The sequence below is a fragment of the Synchiropus splendidus genome, chromosome 3, assembly GCF_027744825.2.
Source record: "Synchiropus splendidus isolate RoL2022-P1 chromosome 3, RoL_Sspl_1.0, whole genome shotgun sequence".
Lineage (NCBI taxonomy): Eukaryota > Metazoa > Chordata > Actinopteri > Syngnathiformes > Callionymidae > Synchiropus > Synchiropus splendidus.
In genome coordinates, this window is record NC_071336.1 from 36,330,113 (window position 1) to 36,355,224 (window position 25,112).

The 25,112-nt window shown below is 58.1% G+C and overlaps 6 protein-coding genes and 1 long non-coding RNA gene across 21 annotated transcripts in view; 2 read left to right on the forward strand and 5 right to left on the reverse strand.

Moving 5' to 3' along the window:
* Positions 1-3,849, reverse strand: part of nrn1a (neuritin 1a) — a 3,992-nt gene extending 143 nt beyond the window's left edge. Inside the window, exons 1-3 of the mRNA XM_053859173.1 lie at positions 3,553-3,849; positions 941-1,091; positions 1-870 (exon numbers count right to left, since the gene is read on the reverse strand). The exon at positions 1-870 is cut by the window's left edge and continues 143 nt beyond it. Coding sequence (XP_053715148.1) covers positions 657-870; positions 941-1,091; positions 3,553-3,607 — 420 coding nt within the window. The 5' untranslated portion in view covers positions 3,608-3,849 and the 3' untranslated portion in view covers positions 1-656. The remainder of the gene's footprint in view (positions 871-940; positions 1,092-3,552) is intronic.
* A 1,417-nt stretch (positions 3,850-5,266) lies between these two features.
* Positions 5,267-13,230, forward strand: LOC128755496 (uncharacterized protein C18orf63). Of its 5 annotated transcripts, XM_053859131.1 has the most exons (13): positions 5,267-5,947; positions 6,006-6,084; positions 6,142-6,198; positions 6,260-6,371; positions 6,450-6,491; positions 6,553-6,629; positions 6,746-6,858; positions 11,377-11,473; positions 11,533-11,618; positions 11,689-11,836; positions 11,998-12,404; positions 12,464-12,530; positions 12,602-13,230. In XM_053859131.1, the coding sequence occupies exons 1-13, from the start codon at positions 5,838-5,840 to the stop codon at positions 12,695-12,697; spliced, it is 1,491 nt and encodes a 496-aa protein (XP_053715106.1). In that variant the 5' UTR covers positions 5,267-5,837; the 3' UTR covers positions 12,698-13,230. The 5 variants fall into 5 exon arrangements, with proteins under 5 accessions (XP_053715106.1, XP_053715103.1, XP_053715104.1 ...); XM_053859128.1 differs by having other exon boundaries at positions 12,464-13,230; XM_053859129.1 differs by having other exon boundaries at positions 6,157-6,198; positions 12,464-13,230.
* Positions 8,439-12,111, reverse strand: LOC128755518 (uncharacterized). The gene is made up of 3 exons (XR_008414135.1): positions 9,621-12,111; positions 9,347-9,397; positions 8,439-8,989 (listed from the first exon to the last, which is right to left on the reverse strand). It is a non-coding gene; the product is annotated as an uncharacterized LOC128755518 (long non-coding RNA).
* Positions 12,209-17,479, reverse strand: dipk1c (divergent protein kinase domain 1C). 9 transcript variants are annotated; one of them, XM_053859143.1, is made up of 9 exons: positions 16,929-17,479; positions 15,952-16,449; positions 15,096-15,299; positions 14,975-15,028; positions 14,746-14,912; positions 14,422-14,686; positions 13,413-13,577; positions 13,260-13,334; positions 12,209-13,198 (listed from the first exon to the last, which is right to left on the reverse strand). In XM_053859143.1, the coding sequence occupies exons 2-9, from the start codon at positions 16,162-16,164 to the stop codon at positions 13,055-13,057; spliced, it is 1,287 nt and encodes a 428-aa protein (XP_053715118.1). In that variant the 5' UTR covers positions 16,165-16,449; positions 16,929-17,479; the 3' UTR covers positions 12,209-13,054. The 9 variants fall into 9 exon arrangements, with proteins under 9 accessions (XP_053715118.1, XP_053715117.1, XP_053715116.1 ...); XM_053859142.1 differs by having other exon boundaries at positions 13,260-13,577; positions 14,422-14,698; XM_053859141.1 differs by having other exon boundaries at positions 14,746-15,299.
* On the forward strand, positions 17,023-23,624 carry hus1 (HUS1 checkpoint clamp component). 3 transcript variants are annotated; one of them, XM_053859166.1, is made up of 8 exons: positions 17,023-17,515; positions 17,712-17,839; positions 17,896-18,072; positions 18,145-18,252; positions 18,313-18,387; positions 18,557-18,696; positions 18,933-19,027; positions 20,089-23,624. In XM_053859166.1, exons 1-8 carry the CDS (start codon positions 17,464-17,466, stop codon positions 20,169-20,171), a joined length of 858 nt encoding a protein of 285 aa, XP_053715141.1. In that variant the 5' UTR covers positions 17,023-17,463; the 3' UTR covers positions 20,172-23,624. The 3 variants fall into 3 exon arrangements, with proteins under 3 accessions (XP_053715141.1, XP_053715139.1, XP_053715140.1); XM_053859164.1 differs by having other exon boundaries at positions 17,058-17,515; positions 18,557-18,656; positions 18,911-19,002; XM_053859165.1 differs by having other exon boundaries at positions 17,068-17,515; positions 18,557-18,656; positions 18,911-19,027.
* On the reverse strand, positions 20,239-21,804 carry LOC128755510 (caveolae-associated protein 4a-like). Its single transcript, XM_053859169.1, has 2 exons — positions 21,245-21,804; positions 20,239-21,003 (listed from the first exon to the last, which is right to left on the reverse strand). Exons 1-2 carry the CDS (start codon positions 21,590-21,592, stop codon positions 20,539-20,541), a joined length of 813 nt encoding a protein of 270 aa, XP_053715144.1. The 5' UTR covers positions 21,593-21,804; the 3' UTR covers positions 20,239-20,538.
* On the reverse strand, positions 21,932-25,020 carry LOC128755506 (tomoregulin-1-like). The gene is made up of 10 exons (XM_053859162.1): positions 24,556-25,020; positions 24,039-24,148; positions 23,835-23,964; positions 23,742-23,768; positions 23,579-23,669; positions 23,358-23,506; positions 23,261-23,302; positions 23,073-23,193; positions 22,833-22,994; positions 21,932-22,539 (listed from the first exon to the last, which is right to left on the reverse strand). Exons 1-10 carry the CDS (start codon positions 24,692-24,694, stop codon positions 22,458-22,460), a joined length of 1,053 nt encoding a protein of 350 aa, XP_053715137.1. The 5' UTR covers positions 24,695-25,020; the 3' UTR covers positions 21,932-22,457.
* Positions 25,021-25,112: the final 92 nt, after the last annotated feature.

Here is a 25,112-nt window from a genome sequence, read left to right on the forward strand (position 1 = left end):
CTACGATGAGTTCCTGTGTATGGAAGGGGGCGGGGCTAAGAGGGGCGGGGCTAAACAGTCGAGTCGCTCTTCAGCCACGGCGGTTATTGTTTCAAGCTACGCTGGCGTCCAGTCTCCGTATTGCTGCTGCCGCCGCCACTCTACGTGAACGCGTTTCCTTCTCGCCAGACGTTGGAGGGAGCGGACGTCTAATCTGCAGCCGACGGACATGTCGCCGCTGCCGGTATTGCTAAGTGCTAAAGGTCATGTTCTGAGTTGGAAGCTAGCGAGTTAGCAAACATGCTTCGTAACAAGTGACGGCGTACAAAAGGTGGGAGGAGCTCTTGATGTCACGGAGCCAAAGCCAGCGGAGTACTGTGCCGCCTGACTTCTGGGATTATTGCTGCGTGTTAGCATGTAGCATGACGTGCTCCTCTCACCAACAGCTCAGTCCAACAACAGGCTGTGGGTTCAAAGTTTGTCTGACCTTCGACCCCAACCTTTTGCGGGGGCGGGGCGGGGCGGGGGGGGGGGGGGGGGGGCATACTGAAAGGAATCCGATGGGCTACGTAACACGACGACGTCAGAGCGGAAACATGGCCCCTGCTGCAGGCGACCCTGGCGCGCCGGGTCCGGGCGATGGGGGCGGGGGGTGATTGGTCCACTGGTGTTGGACTTCAGAGCCAGAGCCAAGTCAGAAGGCTGGCGAGGAGCGTCGAGGCGGCGGCGGTGGCCTCGCCGGCACCATTCCTGCCGGCGCACAGTTCGAACAAGCTTCCTCGGAACTCCAGGTTGCGCGACTGTTTCTTCAGCTTCTCCCAGAGGTCTGTCGCCCCCTCCTGGCAGTCGGCCAGAGCCGTGCTGGCACAGGAGTGGAAGTCGTCCCAGTACCTGCAGGGGCAGCAAGAGAGGCGGGCTGAGAGCGTGCAGGAGGAGCCCCAGGCCCAGCTGCTCCACCTACGTGCAGATCTGGTGCAGGTTCTGGTGGTCGTCCAGGTCCTGGGGGTAGGAGGCCATGTTCTCGCCCAGCTGCAGCAGACAGTCGGAGAAGCCTTTGAAGACGGCGTCGCACTGGCCTGCGCCGGCCCGCGCCGTCTGCAGGAGCAGGACCACTGAGGAGAGAGGCGCCGTCAGCAGGGGTCTCGCATGGGAGCTCTCGTTCCTCCTCCACTTCTCCCTCTCCTCCTCCTCTCTCCTCCCTCTCTCTCTCCTCCCTCTCTCCTCCTCTCCTCCCTCTCTCCTCCTCTCCTCTCTCTCTCCCTCTCCTCCCTCTCCTCTCCTCTCCTCCCTCTCTCCTCCTCCTCCCTCTCCTCCCTCTCTCTCCTCTCTCCTCCTCCTCCCTCTCTCCTCCCTCTCCCTCTCTCCTCCTCCCTCTCTCTCTCTCTCTCTCTCTCTTCCCTCTCCTCCTCCCTCTCTCCTCCTCTTCTCTTCCTCCTCCTCCTCTCCTCCCTCTCTCCTCCTCTCCTCTCTCTCTCCCTCTCCTCCCTCTCCTCTCCTCTCCTCCCTCTCTCTCTCTCCCTCTCTCTCTCTCTCTTCCCTCTCCTCCTCCCTCTCTCCTCCCTCTCCTCCCTCTCTCCTCCTCCTCCTCCCTCTCTCCTCCTCCCTCTCTCCTCTCTCCTCCTCCTCCTCCCTCTCTCCTCTCTCCTCCTCTCTCTCTCCTCCCTCTCCTCCTCCTCCTCCTCTCTCCTCCTCTTCTCTTCCTCCTCCTCCTCTCCTCCCTCTCTCCTCCTCTCCTCTCTCTCTCCCTCTCCTCCCCTCTCCTCCCTCTCTCTCCCTCTCTCTCTCTCTCTTCCCTCTCCTCCTCCCTCTCTCCTCCCTCTCCTCCCTCTCCTCCTCCCTCTCTCCTCTCTCCTCCTCCCTCTCTCCTCCCTCTCCTCCTCTCCTCCTCCCTCTCCTCCTCTCCTCCTCCCTCTCTCCTCCCTCTCTCCTCTCTCCTCCTCCCTCTCTCCTCCCTCTCCTCCCTCTCCTCCTCCCTCTCTCCTCTCTCCTCCTCCCTCTCTCCTCCCTCTCCTCCTCTCCTCCTCCCTCTCTCCTCCTCCTGCCGCAGGCCGGAACGGATGATAACCGACACCACAGCAGGAACCTCGCGCACTCGGCGGGTCCTCCTGTCGGTTAAGTCGAAGTCCGCGCTCGCGTGAATCTCCATTCGAGTCCACATTTGCAAAGCAAGCGATGAAATCCCAATTTTTCAAGGAACTTCAACGGATCAAGGTTTTCCGGTCTCATCCAAACCAGCGCCACACACTTTCTTACGTCGAGATTTCACCATCAAATTAGACGAGGAGCGCGAGGCCGCAGCGCGCGCGTCAGCGGAGGTGTCGCTCGCGTGGGTTCTGCTTCTGCTCACGTGGCCCGGAGCCCAACCGTCGTAAAAGTCGCCAAAAACTGGTCCGTTCAGCTGGGCGCGAGCGGAAGATGGATGAATGGATGAATAAATAATGAACGAATCTGGGGGGCGGGGTTCGTGCGTCGTCTTATTTCGTTGGCGTGAAAATCCAGCCGCTGGGAAACTCGGCACTAACAGCCAAATATTGATCTGCCCATTTTTGCCAAGCTAAACTGCATTTATTTGATCGGATTGATGTCAGTCAACGAACGGAAACAAGATTTAAAAGGAGTGTGTGAATGGGCCGCACCGGCGCCATGACGTCACCACTACGGCTTTTCTGCAGTCAGTTGATGAATGAATGCGTGAACGACTTTCACCCTCAGTTTCCATCGAAGCAACAAATATTTGTCGAAGAGAGAAAAATGAAACCGACGAGGAGCATCAGCCCGCCGGGCCTTTTCTCCGAGGTGAGACGCTTTTTCCGAGCTCCACCGCGACGGTTCCGTTCGTTTCTTCAGCGGACCTGCACGGACGGCGGCGGCTTTTTTCCTGCCTCCGTCTCCGCTCGAGTGTTGGAGTCTCTTCATCAATGATTCAGGAGAATTATTAATTCATGAACAAAAAAAAAAAAAAAAAAAAAAAACAGGACATCCGTGCTCGTGTGCACGCGCACGCGGCCCCCTGCAGACACACCCACGCAGTTCCATGTGACGAGCGGCTCCGTCACTGGAAGACTCCGGTGAGTTGTCCGGTGTTGTGTTGTTTGTCTCGATAGGGCAGTTTCAAAACAAACGCAAAAGTGTGTGTGAAAACACATGAATCAACAACGAACCATCCACCAACGAACCGCGGCTCAGATCGTGATCCGGCCGCCGGTGTTTCCCCACATTCCACGAGCGCAGCAGAACAATAGCTCGCTCGCACACGCGCACGCGCCTCGGCCTTACGCAACTGTGGGGAGCGCGTGTGTTTCCTGATCGTGACATCGAGGTAGTCCACCTGTGACGGTCACGTGACGTCCAGTGGTCACATTCGGGGTTGGAGACGGCCGCGCGAGAAATCGCGCGCGATGCAACGGTTCGGTCGGTGACGCGGCCCGCGGGACCCGAAGCCTCGCCGGCCCGTCACGTGACGCCCAGAGATGCCGCAAAGTTGCCGAGGAGGGTGTCACGCGCGTGCTGGCGCCCGGGCTGGTCCCGGCCTCGACTGGACCCCGAAACTGGAGGAGGACGCGCGCGTCTTACCGACGTGGAGGCTGCAGCAGAGGCTCCAGCAGCGGGAGAGGCCGGCGGGCCCCATCTTCTCCGGGTACTCCCGACTCCTCCCGCGGCTCACTCGCTCAAAAAGGGCCGCGCGTCCCGCGAAATGTCCCCGCCAGGAAGCTCCATCCACTCGCCTCCTCCTGCTCCTCCTGGGCTCTGCTCCGTCACTGTCACGCTCCTGCTCGGGTGTGAAGCTCCAGCAGGAGGAGGAGGAGGAGGAGGAGGAGGAGCTTCCTCTCTCTCCGGACACAGCCGTAGTGAGGACTCCGAAAACACAGTCACCCCGAGACTCGAGACCACGGAAGAGTCCAGTCAAGTCCGCTCTGTCCTAGCGGGGAGCTCTCCCCGGCCTCTCTCTCTCTCTCTCAACACGTGGCTCACCTGGACCAGGCCGGAACCCTGGGTTAACTCGCTGAACCTTGTGAGGACCGGCCCGAATGTCCTCACAAGAAGATCGATACACGCACGCACACACCCCGACTCGCATCAGCTAGGCCTCATTACAATGGCCCTGTTTAGAAGTGTAACCCTCCATCTTTTGTGAGGACCTCTCTCCCTGAACACATGGCTCACCTGGACCAGGACCCTGGACCAGGACCCTGGACCAGACTGGAAATGTCCATCCTCCAAACTGATGTTTGAACTTGCGAGGACCAGCAAAAGATCCCCACAAAGGTCCTCACAAGGCCATAGGATAGATATGCTTAAACACACTCGCGCGCGCACACGCACACTCCAATTCTGGGAAACGCCTCCTTGTGAGGACACTGGGCTCAGTCAGGACGGCGGGGCCGGTCCTCACAAAGTTAAGTCTCCATTTGATTGAGTGTGTGTGTGTGTGTGTGTGTGTGTGTGTGTGTGTGTGTGTGTGTGTGGCCCCGCGCTCTCATGACTCCATGTGACGTCAACAGAGGTGAAGCGCTGCCCCGGTCAGCAGCATCCTCATCCTCAGCTTCAGCCTCCGTCGTGTGGCAGCGCTGCTGCGGCCAAACCGCACTCGAGCAGCGCCCTCCAGTGGTCAGCGTGGGCGGTTGCGTCCAGGGCGAGACCACCGCGACCCGGGAGCCCACACCCCTGACTGGACACGGAGGCAACGCTCGTCAGGTGACGTGGAACCAAACGCTGGTTGTGACGTCACCCGCACGTCGTCATGTCTTCACGGAGGCTACGATTCCACCATTTAACTTAAAAATCGAACTCTCTCCGATGGCGGGATTTGTGGTACAGTCCACGACAAAGATCGTCTGTTGCTGCAGAGATCTCACTCTGCGGGTGCGATATCTCTGGAAACGCTGACGGAATTGTAGTCGAAACAAACATGAAGCAATACGTCTGTAAATCAGCGAATTCAGCTGGATGTTCTTCTCAGTTTGCAGCAGCAGGAATGTTGATGGCAGCCGTGGGACCAAGAGCAGCAGAGTGAGGCCTCGTCTCCTCTCGACACCACTGTCGCCTCAGCGGCGCCGAGGAAACTCTTGAAGTTTCTTGTGCTTGTTTGCAAAACACAGCCGTTTTGCTTCAGCTGCGCGGAAGGTTGAGCTGGTTTGGCTGCGGAGGGCGGAGGACAAGGTGAGCGAGCCAGTCAAGATGTCTTCCTCTCACACCTATAGCCTCCAGGTGGCGCTGTGCTGCCTGTCTCTTGTGACGGAAGCCACGTCACCAGAACCCTGGCGCCGGGGGGCGTGGCCGTGTGAGGTCCACGAGGGGGAGAACCTGGGTGGAGGTTTGCAGCTCCTGTTGCTCTCGCCATGTCTGGCAGTTGAGGAGCATCAGGTCATGACGCAGTGCGCGCCCGGCTCCCACTCGGTGGTTGTGGACCCGGCTGTGGAGCGCTGGTGGCACTGGGGTGGAGCCCTTGCCCTGTCTTGCATGTCAGTCATCTCCCAGCTCCACCGTGGTCCTCCGGTCGATGAGTCACATCGTGAAGGTGTGAGACCAGGGCGGAGGAGAGGTCACCCTCATGTGGAGAGGCCCGCTGTGCTAATGGCCTCCAACAGGAAGTGGATCCATCTGCCGGAGCAGCAGGTGGCGCTCACATGAGCAGAACACGTCTGTCTCTCTCGCTCTCTGTCCTTGAGGGGACCTCTCCCGGCCTCTGCCCCTGAACACATGGCTCACCTGAGCCAGGGCCCTGGACCAGACTGGGACCCGGATGGTTTGAAGGTTTGGCCATCACCACCTTTGGAGGAGCAGCCAAACAGTCCTCACAAGATCAGCGTCCTGCGACGAGGTGAGCATGGTGGACTTGTGTTGTGTGTGTTGTCAGGATGAGGGTGCTCCTGGCTCTGGCGCTTCCTGAAGCCTCGCAGCTGTGCTGCGTCACCGCCTCGCTGCCGGACCACCCGGAGCCTCGGACCCTGCAGCTCACGACCTGCAGGTGAGGCGCCCGGTGGCGGGGCCCGGCGATGAGCTCACGCTGCTGTGTCCCGCCACAGGGAGATGGTCGCAGGCTTCCCGGAGATCCTGGTGTCGCCTGCCCTGGACTCCTTCACGGAGGTGGTTGCGGTCATGACGGTAGGATCCGTCCAGTCCTCCAGGGCTGAGCTCCTCAGACCTCTGCTGCATGTGCAGGTGCCCTTTCTTCAGGTGGGACTCCTGGAAGGCTTTGCTGGGAGGAGAGGCGTGCAGGTGAGCTGCACCGCACCCTGCTGGGCCTGACCTGAGCGAGCGAGCGTGTGTGTGTGTGTAGCTGGGCCGGGCTCGCAGCGTCTCCCCGCCTCTCCTCCAGTCCTGCCTGTCCTTCACCCTGGTCACCAGACTGTCTCCCGCCTGGAACAAGGTGGGCTGTCTCCTTGTTCAGGGTGAGTAGCTGTGGACCCAGCTCAGTCCTGGGCGTGGCCTTCACTCACCTCACCTCCTGTGTGTGTGTGTGTGTGTAGCTGAGGACTTCCTGGCCGAGCGGCGCCCCCTGGAGGCTGTCAGTGAGTTCCAGGCGTCACTCGGTCGTCACGCGCTCCTCACCTGTGTGTGTGTGTGTGTCAGGTATGGAGTGGAGCTTCAGCGCTGGTCAGCTGGGTTTGAGTGTTGAAGCTCACACTGTCAGACTTCAGCCAACCACAGTGAGTCGTAACCACCATCACCACCACTGCTGCCGCTGCAGCTGCGCCGCGTGACAGGACCTGAACTACTTTGAAGGACTTCTGTCTCCACCTGTGTGTGTGTGTGTGTGGTGCAGCTGGAGGAGTTGGTTCCATCCCCCCAGATGCTGAGAGAATTCTGGAAGGATCCCTGCTCTGTTCTTCAGCCAGTCAGCCACGGGGGGGCGCTGTGGTGCCACGTGCTGCCCAGGTATGAGCCTCAGAAACAGAGCTCTCTGTCTGTCGCTGCCCTATTTGCTTCTTCATTCCGTTTTGCTTCCAGGGCTCAGTTTTATGACGTCATTTCCCGTCCACATGCACACATGGGTGCAGCTGCTTGACACATAAATTAGAATCAAATTAGCAACGTCATTGCGCCACGCCTCACTACACGCTGGTATTTCATCAAGAGAAGCAGAATTTGAATTACTAAAGTACTACGCCCACGCATTAACTGTATTTTAACCTTATTTTATATATATCACTACATTTGACCTGTATTCAACAATTCGGATATTTTAACAAGATTTCAGATGAAATAATTGGATCTTTCTGTGCAATTTGCACGCAGTTTTCTATCTTGCCTACGATGTTTTGTATATAAAATAAGTTTAGTCATTTATAAATAATGTTGGTGTGTTTTCATGTTTTGTTAATAAAATGTAATCCTCAGAAAAGTTGTGATTCAATGAAGAAGACGTTTGTCCTGTTGTTTATTTGGTTGCAATAAACCAAATGAACCACTGAGACCTCGTAGGCAAGATAGAAAACTGCGTGCAAATTGCACAGAAAGATCCAATTATTTGATCTGAAATCTTGTTAAAATATCCAAATTGTTGAATACAAGTCAAATGTAGTGATATATATAAAATAAGGTTAAAATACAGTTAATGCGTCGGCGTAGTACTTTAGTAATTCAAATTCTGAATCTCTTGATGAAATACCAGCGTGTAGTGAGGCGTGGCGTAATGACGTTGCTCATTTGATTCTCATTTATGTGTCAAGCAGCTGCACCCATGTGCGCATGTGGACAGGAATTTACGTCTTGAAATTCCAATGTGCGCATGCGGACAGGAAATGTCGTCATAAAACTGAGCCTTGGAAGCAAAACGGGATGAAGAAGCAAATAGGGCAGTGACATGCGGTCCGCCTGCCAGATGCGGTCCGCCGGAAGTTCCAGGTCTGGAACCGGATGTTAGTAACACGCATGCGCAGGGTCTACGAATTGTGTTTACTGATTGGCGTATGCTCACACGGTTATATCGCGCAAATATATTTTTAATCATTGTTAAAATAGTCTATATTTAACATTTAAATAAATAAAAAATAAAAAACGTTTTTATCTGATATTACAGATTTAATATAGAAGTAATTGCCTCTAATACATTGCATAGTGTAGAGGAAACATTTCTCCCAACATTTATTTCACTTAGATTGATGAGGAGGCTTCTGTCCCTCTTATATACTTGAGCTGAACAAGGCTCATGTCTAACTTGGTGCAGCGCTGGAGTCTGTTTATGTTGTGTGTTACTATGACTCCTTTCCTTCTGATCTTTGAAGAGTAGCCTTGCAATACGACCAGTGTTAAACATGTTCCTGAAAACCGTCCCACAGCAGATTGTCTCTTTACCAGCTCGGCTAATGGTATTGTCTCAACGACCTGCTGCTTCTTGAAGAGTTGACAATGGCTCTGTACTTACTCATCTTATTACAGCAGAAACAGTCACTTAAATCAATAAGTTTTCCCAAGTATCACAACTCTCATTAGGAGCAAAAAACATTTATTTACAAAACTTCATCTACAGCCACCAAACATTTGGACTGAACAGAATTCAACAGATGAAACAGACAACATGCACCTACTTACTATCGGCTTGAACACATTCACCTTCAAGCCTCTCTGATCCCAACATTCACGCCACAACACTCGCATATCCTCCATGCAGTTCACCACAAACATGACAGGATGCCTGGCACTGATGACATCATGGTTATCGCCACTGTCATTGGCCTCCAGCAGACGTCTCACTGCCTCTTTCTGCTCATTGTTAGACATGGCATGGAAAGTGGGTCTCTTCAGTTCTCCACTAATGTTATGCCTGGATTTTCATGTATCCACTGCACAGCCAGGTGGAGATCCTGTCCAGTTCTGGCCTGATCCTGTGAGCCAGTCAAATACCATCAATTGGAATGACACTGTTGATGAAGCCAGATTTTTGCCATGACTCAATGACCCAAAGTGTCTTGCTGCTGATCTTTCTGCGAGGCAGCCGAAGAAGAGGCTCAAGTCCACCCTCCGGTCGACAGCCTCTGGTGTCCAGCAGGCAAAGCACTGGCCACGCCTTTTCCAAAGGGAAAAAAAATTATATATATATATATATATATATATATATAGAGAGAGAGAGAGAGAGGGAGAGAGAGAGAGAGTTAGAGAGAGAATAATTATTATCGATATTGTGATGAGCAATGTAGTTTTCTGGTGCAAATGAAAGCATAGCCTTCAACCTCTCCATGAGCTGCACACACCATCATTCTAAAAACATCACAATCATATTCATGAAAAGGACAGAATATCACTTTCTGATGAGACAAACATTTGCCTCGCGAAGGTCCAATGAGCGGCCGGTGCAAATGCACAGTGCACACTGGCAAAGAGGATGTAGATATTAGAGGAGGATGAAAAGAAAGACAGCATTCACCATGATCATCAGAACGCCACAGTGGTTTGTGGACGATTGTTGAGGACAGCTCTGAAAAACAGAACATTGACATGTAAATACACATAAATGAACACAATGAAGGTGTTAAAAGTCCTTTATATGGCCATGCCACTCAGTGACTCGCATCCAATTCACTTGCTGTTTTCTCCCTCCATGGTCCAGCATCAACAGACAAGGTGATGTGCCTCACACCAATAACAATCATACGCAGTCACACTTGGACTGGAGCATTGATATGTTGAGAGATTCTCACCCAGAGCCATGGAACATGGTGGATCCAGAAACAAGCCTGTCTCTGCTCGCCCTCAAACCTCCATGGTTTCCTCTTCCACGCTGCTCATGGACCTCTTTTCTTCCTCGGACAACACCACTCACCGGAGCTATTGTGGGTGGGATCCCGTATAGAACAAGCTGCCGTCTGGTCAAAGCCATGATGAGATTCAGCTTTAGATTTGACATCCTTCATCAGTCCCTCAGTCAGTGGAGAAGCCTTGAAAATGTTCATGACTTTACACCATCCATCTATCAGACCAATTATAGAGTACATCAGTATATTGAAGTGTATACATTCAATTCATAAGCAGGGTTGAACTATTTTCATTGAAGTCGGACACTGAAAACTAAGTAAATACAAATAAAACAAAAGTTTAAAAAAAGTATCAAGTGCACAGTGAATTACAATAATGATACTGAACATTAAAACAAGGCATTTGAAATACGAACACCGTCATTTGTATTTTGAAAAGGACAAATTTCGCGAGTTAAAACCGTGCAATTATCAGAGCTTTCAATGCAAAACTGCATGATGAACGGCGTATGTCTTTCCTCTGGCGCTTTGACAGGCTGCAGTCAATGATTCCGTTTCAGAGAAAATCTCTTCATCATTTGAAGCAGGTGAAACTTGACGGACACAAGTAGAACTGAACCTGCTGCAACAAGAACGTTTGACTGTGACGACGTGGTGACGTCATTACGCTCAAAACTTGGACGCGTACACAGTGAATACTGCGTACTTGCACATGCGCCTAAAATGTATCATTTCCAGATTTTAATGTTAAATATACACTATTTTAACAACTATTTAAAAAAACCCACCACTTTACGCAATATAACCAGTAAACACAATTCGTAGACCCTGCGCGTGCGTGTTACTAACATCCGGTTCCAGACCCGGAACTTCCGGCGGACCGCATCTGGCAGTGACACGGCGGAAGTTCTGGCGCTGGAACCGGAAGTTGTGCATGTTTTACCAACTGACCTTTACCGGTAAGCGCATGCGTCCGTGGTTATATTGCGCGCAGGCGATGAACTTTACTTCTAGAGTCTAGATGAAGAAATTGTATCTTTTATATGATCTAGTTTTTTGTTTTTTTTTAATCCAACGACATCGACGGACTGAAGCGCCGCACCACGGTCGACATAAACCTGGTTCAGGGGCAGATGAGCTCCCTCCTGCTCCTGTTAAATCAATACGAGACAAATGTTTCCCACACACTCCCTATTGTATCGGAGGCCATGCGCAGCTCAGGTCTAATGTGCCGGAGGGGTTTGAAATGATGGATGACTCAATAACACTGGATTAAAAAATTTAATAGCAGATAGAAATGGACAATCTCCAGATTACAATGACAAATATAGATTATTTTAATATTAACAAATAATCAATTCACATAATTGCATGTGTGCCGGTCAGTCGGTAACTTCCTGCTCCAGCACCATCATCATCAGGCAGACGGACCAGATCCTACTGACACATGCGCGTAAAAAAAGAAACTTTTCCAGGTTTTACTGTTATAGATTCTTTTGACTAACTATTCAAAGAAAACCCCACAACCTTACGCCATATAACCAGTAAACACAATTTGTAGAGCTTGCGCACGCGTGTTTCTAACATCCGGTTCCAGTCCCCGAACTTGCGGCGGACACTCTCGGCCTCTGTTGGCAGTGATGCGACATGATGCCAAACGGCGGCCGCTAGAGGTCAGTGTTGTCTGTGTGCCTGTGCTCAGCATGAAGCGGGGCCAGGTGGTGAGCGTCAGCCGGCAGCTGCCCACCCACGGACCCTTCCAGTCCTATAGGGAGCTGCAGCACCACTGGAGCCGCTTGGTACTGACACACTGCCCTCACATTATGACCGCCTGGCCTGAGCCATGTGACCACTCTAGTACGGCTACCGGCTGCCTGAGCTCTCGGACTCGGAGCTGGTCTACTGCAGCGTGCGCTTCCTGCCTCTGGGCCACAGACTCTTCACGTATCCTTCCCCGCTGGCCAAGGTCAAAGGTCACGCCAAAGTGTCGGCACGCTTCCTCAGCCAGGTGCAGGTACCCGCTCAGCTGCATTCGCCTGCGCCCGCCGCTGCTGCTCCCCGCCGGCCAGCAGGGGGCGCTGCTCTCCTTCCTCTCTGCCGTCTGCGAGGGACTCGGCGCCCGGCTGACCCCGGGGCCCACGCTGAGCCTGGGGCCCACGCTGGTCAGGCCTCCTCTGAGTGTGTGTGTGTGTGTGTGTGTGTTCATGTATTGATGCTCCTGTGGGGACCAGTCTTGGAGGGTACTCGTGAAACTTCTAAATAACAGGCTTCCAGTCTGGTCCAGAATCCTGGTTTAGGTTAGCCATGTGTTTTCTCCTCTCAGCTGAGTCAGAGGCCCCGCCCACACCACATGGCCACACCCCCTGTCGGTTTGCAAGCATGGTGCCATGAAGATGAAGACGGCCCCACCTCCTCTTCCGGTCCCTCAACTTCACCTTCTGCCCTCCTCCCTCTGTCTTCCTCCATTCCCCCTCTTCATCCCCCTCCTCCTCCTCTTCACCTCCCTCTTCGTCCTCCTCCTCCTCCTCCCGCGGCTCCCTCTGGCTCCAGGTTGGCGCCGATCTTCAGAAGCAAGCGGCCGTGTCCTCCACCTGCTGCTGGCAGACCTTCCTTCCTCTGGGCCCCTGCCCTCACACCCGGCTCCTCCCAGCCCAGCGTGGTGGAGAAGCCTGGCTCCTCAGCCATGAGGTCCAGCAGGAGACGCCGTGACCCGTATCCCCCCCCCGGCAGGTCAGGCTGAACCCCAGAGAACCTCCAGTGACGCTGTGGTGACCTGCGTGTGTCTGCAGGAGGGACACACCTCTGGTGCCTGGCACGGTGGGAGGAGCTGCCCAGGGGGGCGGCGCTCCGAGTCAGGTGAGCGGGCCCGGGGCCCTTGGGGGATCCATGTATGTGCTGGGACATCAGCGTCTCGGTCTCCGTCTCAGCTGGGCTCAGAGATCCGACAGAGACCAGGTGGATGTGGAGAGGATGCCGGGATTGGAGCCGAGGTCCAGGTGTGGCGTCCGGCTCGGCGCCGCTGACCAGCTGCCGGGCACGAGACCGTGGCAGTGCTTCCTCACGTTCCGCTGCAGCTGCGTTCCCTCGTTCGGATGGTAGAAAATAAAAGTTGTTCAGAACCAAGTGGCGCCGAGCTTTCCATGGTCCAGATCCGGACGGAAGCAGAGCCCAGCAGGAGAACTGGGCTGGGCTCTGCTTCCGTCCTGAGCCTCCGGCTGCTGGAGGCTGGTCCCTCTCTCAAAGACGCCTTTGTTCCTGCGGGAACCGAGCCAGGCGCCTGCGAGTGTGTGGGACTGAAGACGCGGCTCAGCTCGGGGTCGAAACAACCTTTAATGGCTGTCCTCACTCCGCGCGTGTGTCTCTGTGAGCCAAGCCCACTCTCACCCGAGGCCCCGCCCCCCTTCCTCAGACGCCCCTCCCTCTTTCAGGAGTCCAGTGAGGACGTGCAGGAGGCGCTGGTGGACGTCTCCTGCTGCTCCTCCCTCAGTCTTGGCACATTCCTGCACAGCTCTCTGCAGCTCCACCTGCAGGCCAGACCCGTCAGTGCCGCTCTGTGCTGGTGCGCGTGTGTTGTGCGTGAGTGACCTGCAGGGGGAGTCCTGCCTTGGCTCCCAGCAGCGTCGGAGAGAACCACGGTCGGAAGATCTTCTCGCAGACGACCTGAGGGAGGCGGAGGAGGGTGAGTGGGAGGCTCCGGCCTCGGCCCCGCGTCACGCACACACACAAACAAGAGTTTGCCTGCAGGTTGGAGTTCCGGCGCCTGGCGCTGCAGTGGCCCGTGGTTGCGTCGCAGCGGGACGAGCAGTCGAAGAAATTGCAGTCGTCGTCAGTGCTGCAGTTCTGCTCCAGGATGTCGGACATCTTTGGCTCAAAGAAGGCCATGTCCACGTCGATGGCTACCACCTGCAGGGGGCAGGAGAGCACACTGATCCTGGACGCGCAGCAAGAGTGAGGCGCCTCAGCTCTTCCTCCTTCACCTCAGCTCCTCCTCAGCTCCTCCTCTTGCTCCTCAGTTCTTCTTCCTCAGCTCTTCTTCCTCCTCCTCAACTCTTCTTCATCCTCCTCAGCTCTTCCTCCTCCTCCTCCTCCTCAGCTCTTCTTCATCCTCCTCCTCATCTCTTCCTCCTCCTCCTCATCTCTTCCTCCTCCTCAGCTCTTCTTCATCCTCCTCCTCATCTCTTCCTCCTCCTCCTCATCTCTTCCTCCTCCTCAGCTCTTCTTCATCCTCCTCCTCATCTCTTCCTCCTCCTCCTCCTCAGCTCTTCTTCATCCTCCTCCCTCTTCTCCTCCTCAGCTCTTCCTCCTCCTCCTCCTCCTCAGCTCTTCTTCATCCTCCTCCTCAGCTCTTCTTCATCCTCCTCCTCAGCTCTTCTTCATCCTCCTCCTCCTCAGCTCTTCCTCCTCCTCATCTCTTCCTCCTCGTCCTCCTCCTCGTCCTCCTCCTCAGCTCTTCTTCATCCTCCTCCTCATCTCTTCCTCCTCCTCAGCTCTTCTTCATCCTCCTCCTCATCTCTTCCTCCTCCTCCTCAGCTCTTCCTCCTCGTCCTCCTCCTCGTCCTCCTCCTCAGCTCTTCTTCATCCTCCTCCTCATCTCCTCCTCCTCCTCATCTCTTCCTCCTCCTCCTCAGCTATTCTTCATCCTCCTCCTCATCTCTTCCTCCTCCTCAGCTCTTCTTCATCCTCCTCCTCAGCTGCTCCACCTCCATCACCTGGTGAGTCTAAAACCCTTGGCATGAGGGACACGCACCGTCAGATCGCTCCGGACGGCGAAGTTCTCGGGTTTAACGTCACACAGGTGAAGCTTATGGGCAAAGTCCAGGTCAAAGTGCGACACCATGTGGAGGAAGCTCAGGGCGATGCGCCACCTGCCCTGCTGCCCCGACACGCCCGACTCCTCCAGAGAGAAGAGGTTCTGGTCCCAGGCGCGTCCGGCCGAGAGGAACTCCACGGCGTAGAAGTGGCCGCAGGAGCCCAGCACCCGGGGCACGTGGACGCTCAGGTCCTGAAGGACTCTGGAGCAGAGGCTGAGGGTCACAGCTGCGGCGCTGCCGCGCAGCCTGACGGCGCTCACCTGAGGAAGGTGTACTCCTCCTGCTGCAGCAGGGACCACAGCGACGCCAGCTCCGCCCTCGAGTACATCCTCTCCCTGTTGCTTGGCTCCGCCCCCCACAGTTGGGCCAGCGAGCTGAGGTTCCCAGGGTTCTCCAGGCTGGCGCCGAGACCCAGGGAGTTCCGCACCTGCGGGAGAAGCACGGCCTGAGTGGCACCACCAACCAGGGGGCAGGTGCCAGGGTTGCTACCTCCAGAGTGGCATAGAACATGACTTCCACCGGCGACAGGTCTTCTGCGGCGTCCTGCCGAGAGAGAGGGGGAAGAGCTGTTGGCGCGTGGGCCGAGCCTCCCAGAGGCAGCGTCCCGCACCTGGTAGTCCAGCAGTGCCAGCGGCTGGTAGGAGGAGAAGTTCTCCAGCTTGGACTTGAGGACGACGGGACGACCTCGCCAGCGAGCCGCCATCACCTTCTTCCCGCTCTGGTAGTATAGGCACTGCTGGTAGTGGACCTGGCGCCGCACGCAGAGGTCCAGACACATGTCGCCCGACACAGAGCCCGCCCCAAAGTCTGCGCACTGAAACACAGCCGGCCTTCAGGACCCGACCCGCTCAGAGGTCAAGGCTCATCCCGAGAGTGGGCTCAATAAGAGCCCTTCACACGCACGCACTGTCCTTGTGGGGACCTCGCCCCCTGAGCCAGACTGGGACCCGGTCGGTCTCGTGAGCACCTACCCACATACGTGCTCCCACAACAGGAACACACTCGGAGGCAGAGCTGATGCTGCTGTCCCACTGGAGGGAGGAAGAATGTTCCTCACTCCATGTTTGTGCTTCCTCCCTGCCAGCAATCAAGACGCGGCGTGTCCGCGCGTGTCTGCCGCGGCCCGTCGAGCGCCTGCAGGGCCTCCACCAGCTCATGCGCTGAGAACCAGTCCCGGGACCCCTGACCAGCCCAGATCCTGGGCGGTGGGGAGGAGTCTCCGTGGGGACCTTCCCAGGAGCCCTGTGGTCTCCATGGTAACCCGTGTCCCAGCCTAGAGACGGAGACGCTCCCGCTCCCGGGGCCACTCGAGGTTCACCTGGTCTGGGTCTGAAGAAGGGCCTGGTCACCGTGTGAGACTCCTCTCAGCTTCAGACCAGAACCAGGACGGAAGGGAGGTTCTGTGCTTTGTGTGAGTGAGCAAGTAAGTAATGTAGCGAGTGAGAGAGTGGCGGCCGCTGACTCACCAGCTGCTCCAGGATCTTCTTGCTCCCGTCATCGGTGCAAAAGTCTGACAGAATGTTCCGACGCACCAGAACCAGCCCGTTGAGCAGCAGCCAGGAGCCCAGCCAGAGCAGCAGGAAGAGCAGGGTCCCCCGGCGGGAGCAGAGCCGGAGGCTCAGCCAGCGCAGGAGAGCTGAGCAGCGGGCCCTCCATGCTGGGGCCCCCCCAGGCTGCATTCCAGCACCACTAATGTGGCCGCGTGACCCGCTCAGCGACCGCCGACGGACCCCACATCTTCCCTCTGACCCTCCGGGAGCTCCTGAGCCGCAGCTGCGCCGGGGACATGCTCCGGCGCCTGGACAGGGAGGAGGAGGAGAAGCTCTGGCCTCGTCTGCTGATGGTCCTGGAGGCTTCCACAAGTCGCGACTGGAGCGGCACCAGGGACACGTCCTGCCGCTCCTCGGGAAGGATCCCAGCCGTGGAGCGTCCCGAGCAGATGCTGAAATCCAAGTGTGGGAATCCTGCAAGAGGAGGACGGCGGGTCATGAGCGGGAGGGGGGGGCGGAGACGCTGCAGCTGCTGGGCTGCTCCCCCGAGCCCACGCTCGAACGCTCGGCCCCGCGGGGGGCGCCAGAGCGCCGGGCGCGGCTCCGACAGAGACGTCACAAGCACACAGCTACGCGACGGTATCTGGGCTCCTCCCCGTCACCACGGCAACATCTGACGTTTGGCCGAGCCCTCGTCCAGATGTGACGCCACCATGCTGCCGGTAGCGTTACCACAACTACGTACTGCGCCGCTTCAGCGAGTACTGAGACACTTCTGTGAGTACTCGCTCTCTCAGTACTGAGACACTTCAGTCAGTACTGTGACTCTTCAGCGAGTACTCGCTCTCTCAGTACTGAGACCCGCAAACAGCGCCCCCTGCTGTCTCAGGTGTCGCACTGTCGCAGTGGTCGGAGCACGCGCTGCAGAGTACAGGAGGAGAGAGACTACTTACTAAGGTTAAACGCCGGGGAGTCGGTGAGGAAGAGGAAGAGCAGCTGATGATGAAGAGGAGTTCGCCCTCAGGAACCTCCACTCGCGCGCGCTCGTGTGGTGAAGTCCTCCGCAGGAACGTGCTTGTCCGTCACTCTCGCGGGAGAAACGAAAAGTCGCGCGCGCGACTTGCGCCGAAGACTTCGTCCTTTGTTCTCCGGCCTCGTTCACGGAGACGCGTGTGCGCGCACCCGAACGCGTCCTCGAAAAAGGAAAAAAAAACTGTAGTTCCGACAGTGGCCACCTGGCGGCGACGGAGGTCCAATTCTCTTGGGTCGTGTATCGACCGTGTTCGTGTGTCTGAGGTCTTCAGGCGGGACGCTGTGTTCGCGCTCAACAGGCTGTGCGACTCCTGACTCGCTGGCGGAGTCGCAGGCAGCGGGGGCGGAACCTTTGTCTCGCTGGTGTTCCGGCGGACCTCCGGGCCGGACGGACCGGCAACGCTTGAAGCCCGGGAAGCGACGCTCGAGCGTCTTGTTCCGTCCGGACTGGAGGAGATGAAGTTCCGCGGGAAGATCGTGGACGTCGCGTGTCTCAACCACTTCACACGTGAGTTCGCCACCGTGCGTGGAACCGTCGAGCTCACAGGCCGTCAGGAGGGAACGCGGCTCCGGGTCACGTGAGCGTCGCCCGGACCGGGTCCTGTTTCTCTGCGCCCTGTCCTCTCGTTGCCTCACCGGCCGCTGGCGTCTGCGCCTGGCGCCGTCATCAGCTCGGTTCTCACGGTGTCTCGGGTCTCGTGCAGGTGTGGTCACCACCATCTCCAAACTGACCAAGACCTGCGTCCTGCGACTCACGCCCCGACACCTCTACTTCGTTCTGGCGGGGAACGTGGCCAATGGCGGCGTGGGCATGTGGTGCGAGCTGGCTCAGGTGAGGGCGGGTCACGTGACCCAGGCGCCCCCCAGCTGACCGGGCTCCTGCTGCAGGCCAACTTCTTCGACGAGTACCAGATGGAGGGCGTGTCCTCGGAGGAGAACGAGATCTGCCTGCAGGTGGCGCCGGAGCTCCTATCCCGGCCTCTGCGCGCGCTGCAGAGCGCCACCGCGGTGAAAGTCAAGCTGACGCGGAAACACTGCCCCTGCCTGACCGTCGCCGCCGAGCTGGTCAGCCGCCGTGCCTCGTGACCCCTGTGCTTACATGACCTCTACGCTCACGTCACCCGTCTCCGCCCACAGCCCACCCTGACGGGCGGCAGCCGGCCCGTCACCTACGACGTGCCCGTGGACGTCATCCCCCGCCGGCTGTGGCACGAGTTCCGGGAGCCGTGTGTGCCGGACTTCGACGTGAGTGGGTGGCTCCGGAGCGGCAGCGCGGCCCACTCACTCTCTGCTTGTGTCCCGCAGGTGAGCGTCTACATGCCGCCGCTCAAGACCATGAAGAGCGTGGTGGACCGCATGAAGAACCTCTCCAACTTCCTGGTAGCGGCTGGAGCTCAGCAGCTGGCGCCGGTGCCGACACTCACGTGTGTGTGTGTGTGTGTGTGTGTGTGTGTGTGTGTGTGTGTGTGTGTGTGTGTGTGTGTGTGTGTGTGTGTGTGTGTGTGTGTGTGTGTGTGTGTGTGTGTGTGTGTGTGTGTGTGTGTCCCAGGTGATGGAGGCCAACATGAACGGCCAGATGAACCTCAAGATTGAGACGGACCTGGTTTCAGTCACCACCCACTTCAAGGATCTGGGCAACCCTGACTGGGGTGAGTGCTGCCCCCTGCTGGGGGCATCACACCAGGAGCGGTTGGAGCCAGCGAGGACCGCGCTCTGCAGCGCCTCACCAAGGTCACCTCCACACACTTGGGCCGTGGGTGCTGTGAGCTCCGTCCTCAGAGGAGTGTGAGCGCCCGCGACCTCTGACCCGTCACGCCACCACGTCCTGGCTTCTGTGGGGGCGGCGCCCACCTCATTGCGGGTCTGTCAGAGAGCATGATGTCATCAGGTGCTCTGCCAGCAGGTGGCGGTGCTTGTCAGCAGAGGGAGGCGGGAGCCATGGTCCAGGCCCAGGTGGACGTGAGGAAGCTGCAGCCGCTGCTGATGGGCCAGCAGGTCAATCCCAGCCGAGCCCTGTGCAGTGAGTCCCCCCGCTGCTCCTCCTTCTTCTTCTCTTCCTCCCTCTCCTCCTCCTCCTTCTTCTTCTCTTCCTCCCTCTCCTCCTCCTCCCCCTTCTTCTCTTCCTCCCTCTCCTCATCCTTCTTCTCTTCCTCCCTCTCCTCCTCCTCCTCCTTCTTCTCTTCCTCCCTCTCCTCCTCCTCCTTCTTCTTCTCTTCCTCCCTCTCCTCCTCCTCCCCCTTCTTCTCTTCCTCCCTCTCCTCATCCTTCTTCTCTTCCTCCCTCTCCTCCTCCTCCTTCTTCTTCTCTTCCTCCCTCTCCTCCTCCTCCTTCTTCTTCTCTTCCTCCCTCTCCTCATCCTTCTTCTCTTCCCTCTCCTCATCCTTCTTCTCCTCCTCCTTCTTCTCTTCCTCCCTCTCCTTCTTCTCTTCCTCCCTCTCCTCCTCCTCCTCCTTCTTCTTCTCTTCCTCCGTCTCCCCATCCTTCTTCTCTCCCCTCTCCTCCTCATTCTTCTCCTCCTCCTTCTTCTCCTCCTCCTCCTTCTTCTCTTCCTCCCTCTCCTCCTCCTCCTTCTTCTTCTCTTCCTCCCTCTCCTCCTTCTTCTTCTCTTCCTCCCTCTCCTCCTCCTCCTCCTTCTTCTTCTCTTCCTCCCTCTCCTCCTCCTTCTTCTCTTCCTCCCTCTCCTCATCCTTCTTCTCTTCCCTCTCCTCCTCCTTCTTCTTCTCTTCCTCCCTCTCCTCATCCTTCTTCTCTTCCCTCTCCTCCTCCTCCTCCTTCTTCTTCTCTTCCTCCGTCTCCTCATCCTTCTTCTCTCCCCTCTCCTCCTCATTCTTCTCCTCCTCCTTCTTCTCCTCCTCCTCCTTCTCTTCCTCCCTCTCCTCCTCCTTCTTCTCTTCCTCCCTCTCCTCATCCTTCTTCTCTTCCCTCTCCTCCTCCTTCTTCTTCTCTTCCTCCCTCTCCTCATCCTTCTTCTCTTCCCTCTCCTCCTCCTCCTCCTTCTCTTCCTCCCTCTCCCCCCCCCCCACTTCTTCTCTTCTTCTCCTCCTCTTGCTCTCTGACTCTCTCTCTCTCTCCTGTCTGCAGACATTGTCCACCAGAGGGTGGTTCACATCGTGCTGCTGCATGACGACGTGTCCCTGCAGTACTTCCTCCCAGCTGTGGCCTAGCCCCGCCCCCAACACCCCCCTCCCCACCACACTGGTTTGTGTCTGAGTCTCTCTGAGTTGTTGATAAAGTCTGTCCTGACCAGCGTCTCTCTCTCTCTCTCTCTCCCCGTCTGTCTGAACCGTGGCTCCCGGCTCTGACCCGGGAGCGTGTGACCCGGCGGTCTGGTGCTGCGGAGGTTGGAAACCCGGAAATGAGACGGGGTTTGAGGCTTTAATTGCGCTAAATTGCTGCAGTTCCGACAGACGGCAGCGCCATCCGCCCGCGCAGACCAACGCGAAACTCTTAGACGTAAACAAACAATTGTCCATCAGTGTGACGACGTCACCTACGTCGTACGGTCAGCTGACCTCTCACAAGTCCGTGTCTTCACGACAGCTGCTTCATGTCGTACACCTGCACCTCCGACTCCGCCCCCTGCTGGGCGGCCCGCCGGCCCTTGGGCGGGGGCACGGGGGCGGCGGCGCCCTCCTGGCCCTCCGCCACAGCCCGCTCCTTCTTCAGGCTGAGTTTGGCGGGAACGCCGCTGATGCTCTCCTTCAGCCGCTCGCCCGACTGCCGGATCTTCTGGCGGCGCTCGGCGGGGACGATGCGTTCGCCCAGCTGGTTGACTTTGCTTCCCAGGTTCTCCCTGGAGAACGTGGCCTTGAGGCTCTCCATGCGGCTCAGACCGGACCTCTTCATGCGGGCGGCGGCCGACGACTCCGCCTCCTCCACCACCATGTACTCCTCGTCCGACTCGGGCGGCGGCTGCAGTTGCTCCGCCTCCACGCTGCCCGCGGCGCCCCCTGCAGGCTCCGCTCCGGGGGTGGAGGCCTTCACCTCCTGGTCTCCCTGGCGGCCACAGAAACACACATGAGGGGGCCTGCAAGCGCCACCTTCTGGCCACCGGAGGAAGCGCTGTCACCATCTGAGCCCTGGATAAAAATAACTCGCAGCTGCTGAACCCCCCCCTCCCCATCCCTTCCCCGGAGCTCCGGTTACTGACCGGCTCACTCAACTGATCCAGAGTTCAGGGGAAGAACCACGAGGAACGGTGGCCGCAGGTCAGAGGTCACGTCCAACGGGGCCTCACCTGGTAGATGACCACGCGGAACTTGTTCCTGGCCAGCAGCTGGCCCTGCGTGGCCTCCACCTTCTTCACCCGCAGGTTCTGGTTCTCCACTCGCACCCGCACGTCCTTGATGTGGCGGCTGATCTTGCGGCTCTTGTCCAGGAGGTGGCCGACGGCGGCGCCCGTGTTGGCGTGCTCGCCGCTCAGCTTGACCACCTCGGCCTGGATGCTCCTCACCGCGCTCTCCAGCTCCAGCTGCCGCTCCTCCATGCGCTGTTGCGTGACCTGCACGCCGTCCATTAGACCCGCCACGCGCTCCAGCAGCGCCATGATGCCGCCCGCCTCCTCACCGCCCGCTCGCTCCGCCATCCTGCCGCCTTCACTGCAGCAGCAGGTCCCAACACCAGAAGAGTCGCTGGCTAAAACTGGACTCAGCTGCTGACCGTGGGGGTGGAGTCAGGCAGGGGGGTCATGTGACACGGACAGCCAATGAACAGGAAGTGACATTGCAGAGTAAAAGTAGCCCGTGGAAACCCCCCCACCCCCAGCATTCCAGGGCGAACGCATCATTGCAACAGAGGAGGAACAGCCCCCGCCAGAAATAAAGCGGGTAGAGGGAATTCCCCCACAGGTGCGTCTGTGTCAGTCAGCGCAGGGTCACCTCGGGTCAGCAGGCCCCGCCCATCACTCACCTGGAGGAGCGCCAGCCTCAGTCAAGGAGACAAGTTTATTTGGAAGAAACTAACAGACTAACAAACACGTCTTCATGCCACGACTACCGGACGCCGCCAGGGTCACGTGACCCTGCGGCCCGCTAACACGTTTCACCACGACACTGACACGTACGCCGCCACTGCCGCGCTTAGAAAAACATGAAATGAACACACAGTAACGCTGGAATCCAGTTCCGGAGTGACATCGTCCCGAGAGTGAAAAAACAGCATTTGGCTTTGGCTCGTACAAACAAAGATAAAAAAACATGATCCGTCAACACTTGGTTAGCACGTCGCTACTCTACTGTTTAGCAAGTTCAGTCGGTTTGCTCCAGGTCCTCCCACACCTCACGCTGCCCCTGCTGGTTTGGAATGGTAACTTCAGGCTGGAGTAGATGGCGCAAACCCAGTGGTGAAAAAGAGTTCAGTCCAATCTGCTGCTCCGCCCGCCATCTTGGCTGGGCTCGCCACACCAGCCCCACGGCCGCCGCCACGCTCCGGACTCTCCTGGTGTCCAGCGGCTACATGATTCTGGACGAGGTTCCGGGCGGGAAGTGACCCAGGTGCTTCTGCCGCCGGCCGCGCTTGGCTCTGCTGCACCTCCTGCGGGCGAGAGAGTCGGCAGGTTAGCCCCGCCCCCTCGCAGCCAACCCAGCCAGCTGCTGTTCTGGAAGCTGGCCATGCTGCCCCCCCTGTGGCTCGAATCCTTGTGAGGACCCAGGACGACTAGTTCTCGTGTCACGCGTCAGCGACCTGCAGGGGCCACCGCATCCCACGCCGCCCGTGCAAGTGGGCTCGCATGCAGGCGTATGTTGGCTCCGCCCACTTTGGGCTCGCCTCATCTCTCCCCCTGGCCGTGGGGGGGAGTGGGCGGGGCCGAGCCTCTGCTCACTCACCTGGTGAAGCACATGACCACGGCCACGATGATGGCGACCTGCACGGCGCCGATGATGGCGGCGATGAGAACGTAGTGCAGCTTCTGCCCACTGGGGACCACGTAGAGGATGTTGAAGTCCAGCAGCTGGTCACACTGAGAGCCGCCGTAGCCCGCCACACACCTGCCCACACACACACACACACAGAGCCGGCGGGTCAGAAGCCGAGGCCCACCTGAGGCGCGGCGCCGCGGACCTCACCTGCAGGTGGGCAGCTTCCGCACCATCTCACACTGGCCGTGCTCGCAGAACTGGCTGTAGTCGGCGGGGCAGGGGGCGGGGCTTGCCTCCGGGCCCAGCCCCTCACCAGACTTGGAGACGGCTGGAAGAAACGCTGGACTGTGATTGGCTGCTGCACAGGCTTCAGGCGACAAGAGCTGAAATCTCACCGTGCACCGCCGGCTTCTTCCCGCCGTCGTCCTTCCTCTTGTCTGTCAACGCAGCCACACGTTAGACTCTGGCCGCCCCTCCGTCTGTGTGCGTTACCTTGACAACGGCCCACGTGCTTGATGTCGATCTTCAGCTGCTTGAGACACGACGCCTCCCTCACGTGACACGGCGTGTCGTAGGTCACGCCGTCGACGCCACACACCGGGTTGTCATTGTGTCCGTTACAAACGATGTTGCACATGCAGCTGCGCACAGACACACAGTCAACACCGCGTGTGTGTGTGTGGGCGTGTGTGTGTGTGTGTGTGTGTCCTCACAGCAAGTCCTCGGAATCTTCATCACACTCGGCTCCAAACTTGCAGTTTCCACATTTGGAGGCTTTTTTCCCTCGACCAGAGCCTTCGTCGTCTGTGGAGGTGACCATCATCATCATCATCACCTTCATCTTAACCATCATCATCTTCATCACAGGCTCTTTACCTCCGTCTCCAGATGCTGACCCTCCATCTGTCGACAGAAGACCAAAATGAAGCAGCTCCACCAACTATGTGCGTGCGTGCCTGCGTGCGTTACCATGGTAACAGGGCCCCTCCGACATGATGCTGATGGCCCTCTGCTTCTTGCAGGCCGCTCGACGGAGGTAGCACTCGTTCTGGTACGTGTCGCCATTGGAGCCACACACCGGCAGGTACTTCTTCTGACACTGACACACACACACACACAGTCAGCCCGGGGCCCGAGGCAGCGGCGGCAGCACTGTCGGGGCCCAACACTCACGTGGAACTGACACACACACTTGATGTCGGCGCCGTTGTCGCGGCAGGTTCCTCCGAAGCGGCAGGTCCCGGCGTCACACACTCGCAGGTCGCTCTTCTTCTCCGACGCGTCTGCAACACAAACCTCTGATCGGCTCAGCGGAGCGGCTAATTACAGAGCCGTGGCTCCGCCCTCCCCCCCCCTCTCTGAACCGGAGCAGATGTGGAGCCGCTCTGTCATTAGCTGTGACCTCCCCCTGGTCACACGGCTCCCCTGGACCAGGACCCTCTGCGGCGGAGCGGGACCTGACTGGGGCTGCACCTTGTGGGAGCGGGCCGCACGGTGCTCACTCCCAGAATTGGACCCCCCCACACACACACGCACACGCACAGTTCAGCAGGTGGCGCTCTGCACAGGTGCCGTGCTTGACGTCAGCATCTTGTTGTCATGACGACTCCTTGCTTCTGATTTGGCTCTTCATCATGCTCGTCCGAACACCTGGCGTCTGACCTGAATCTCCCGAGGCTCCGGGTCTCACCTGGACAGTCGCTCCTGCCGGGGCCGCAGCCGGGGCTGACGGAGGTCCGGGCGGCGCGCGGCAGCAGCAGCAGCAGCAGCAGGAGGAGGAGGCCGGAGAGCCGCGGCGCCATCGGAACCATCGGAACCATCGGAGCCATGGCGCGGGGGCGTCTTCAGGGCGAGTCTCGCAGCGGGTTCAGGCGGGCTCCCGTCACAGGCCGCCCGGCCTCATGGTGCCGGCGAGTCCCGCGGTAACAAAGGCGAGCAGGCCGACCCCCCACTCGCACACCTCCGCCCCCAGCAGCGCTCTCACATCCCCAGCAGCCGAGCCGCCGCGTCTCCGTCCGCGTCCGAGGAGCTGCTGCGGGAGGCCCAGGCGCAGCGACGACGATGCGGAGCCGGCCAGCCAGGAGGGTCGCTCGGAGGTCCGGACGGGTTCCGCTCTCGCATCAACAAAGGCCCGCGTCACGTGACTCGCGGAGCCCACGCCCATGCTGACCGAACGTCGTGACGTCGCTGGAGGGGCGGGGCATATGACGTCACCACCAAGCTGCGCGACGAGCGTTTGTTTTTGCT

What these genes read in the sequence shown, in the direction of transcription:
- LOC128755496 (XM_053859128.1), top strand. Translation starts at nt 5,838, where the DNA reads ATGAGGGTGCTCCTGGCTCTGGCGCTTCCTGAAGCCTCGCAGCTGTGC. An exon ending in CTGCAGCTCACGACCTGCAG is followed by an intron (nt 5,948 to 6,005) that starts GTGAGGCGCCCG and finishes GTCCCGCCACAG; the next exon opens with GGAGATGGTCGCAGGCTTCC. An exon ending in TGGTGCCACGTGCTGCCCAG is followed by an intron (nt 6,859 to 11,376) that starts GTATGAGCCTCA and finishes GCCTGTGCTCAG; the next exon opens with CATGAAGCGGGGCCAGGTGG.
- dipk1c (XM_053859137.1), bottom strand. Translation starts at nt 16,164, where the DNA reads ATGCAGCCTGGGGGGGCCCCAGCATGGAGGGCCCGCTGCTCAGCTCTC. An exon ending in AGAAGATCCTGGAGCAGCTG is followed by an intron (nt 15,300 to 15,951) that starts GTGAGTCAGCGG and finishes GCTGTGTTTCAG; the next exon opens with TGCGCAGACTTTGGGGCGGG. An exon ending in AGGCAGGACTCCCCCTGCAG is followed by an intron (nt 13,199 to 13,259) that starts GTCACTCACGCA and finishes TCTGGCCTGCAG; the next exon opens with GTGGAGCTGCAGAGAGCTGT.
- hus1 (XM_053859164.1), top strand. Translation starts at nt 17,464, where the DNA reads ATGAAGTTCCGCGGGAAGATCGTGGACGTCGCGTGTCTCAACCACTTC. An exon ending in GTGTCTCAACCACTTCACAC is followed by an intron (nt 17,516 to 17,711) that starts GTGAGTTCGCCA and finishes GGTCTCGTGCAG; the next exon opens with GTGTGGTCACCACCATCTCC. An exon ending in TCTGGGCAACCCTGACTGGG is followed by an intron (nt 18,657 to 18,910) that starts GTGAGTGCTGCC and finishes CTCTGCCAGCAG; the next exon opens with GTGGCGGTGCTTGTCAGCAG.
- LOC128755510 (XM_053859169.1), bottom strand. Translation starts at nt 21,592, where the DNA reads ATGGCGGAGCGAGCGGGCGGTGAGGAGGCGGGCGGCATCATGGCGCTG. An exon ending in TCCGCGTGGTCATCTACCAG is followed by an intron (nt 21,004 to 21,244) that starts GTGAGGCCCCGT and finishes TGTGGCCGCCAG; the next exon opens with GGAGACCAGGAGGTGAAGGC.
- LOC128755506 (XM_053859162.1), bottom strand. Translation starts at nt 24,694, where the DNA reads ATGGCTCCGATGGTTCCGATGGTTCCGATGGCGCCGCGGCTCTCCGGC. An exon ending in GGAGGGGCCCTGTTACCATG is followed by an intron (nt 23,769 to 23,834) that starts GTAACGCACGCA and finishes TTCTGTCGACAG; the next exon opens with ATGGAGGGTCAGCATCTGGA. An exon ending in GTGGTCATGTGCTTCACCAG is followed by an intron (nt 22,540 to 22,832) that starts GTGAGTGAGCAG and finishes TCTCGCCCGCAG; the next exon opens with GAGGTGCAGCAGAGCCAAGC.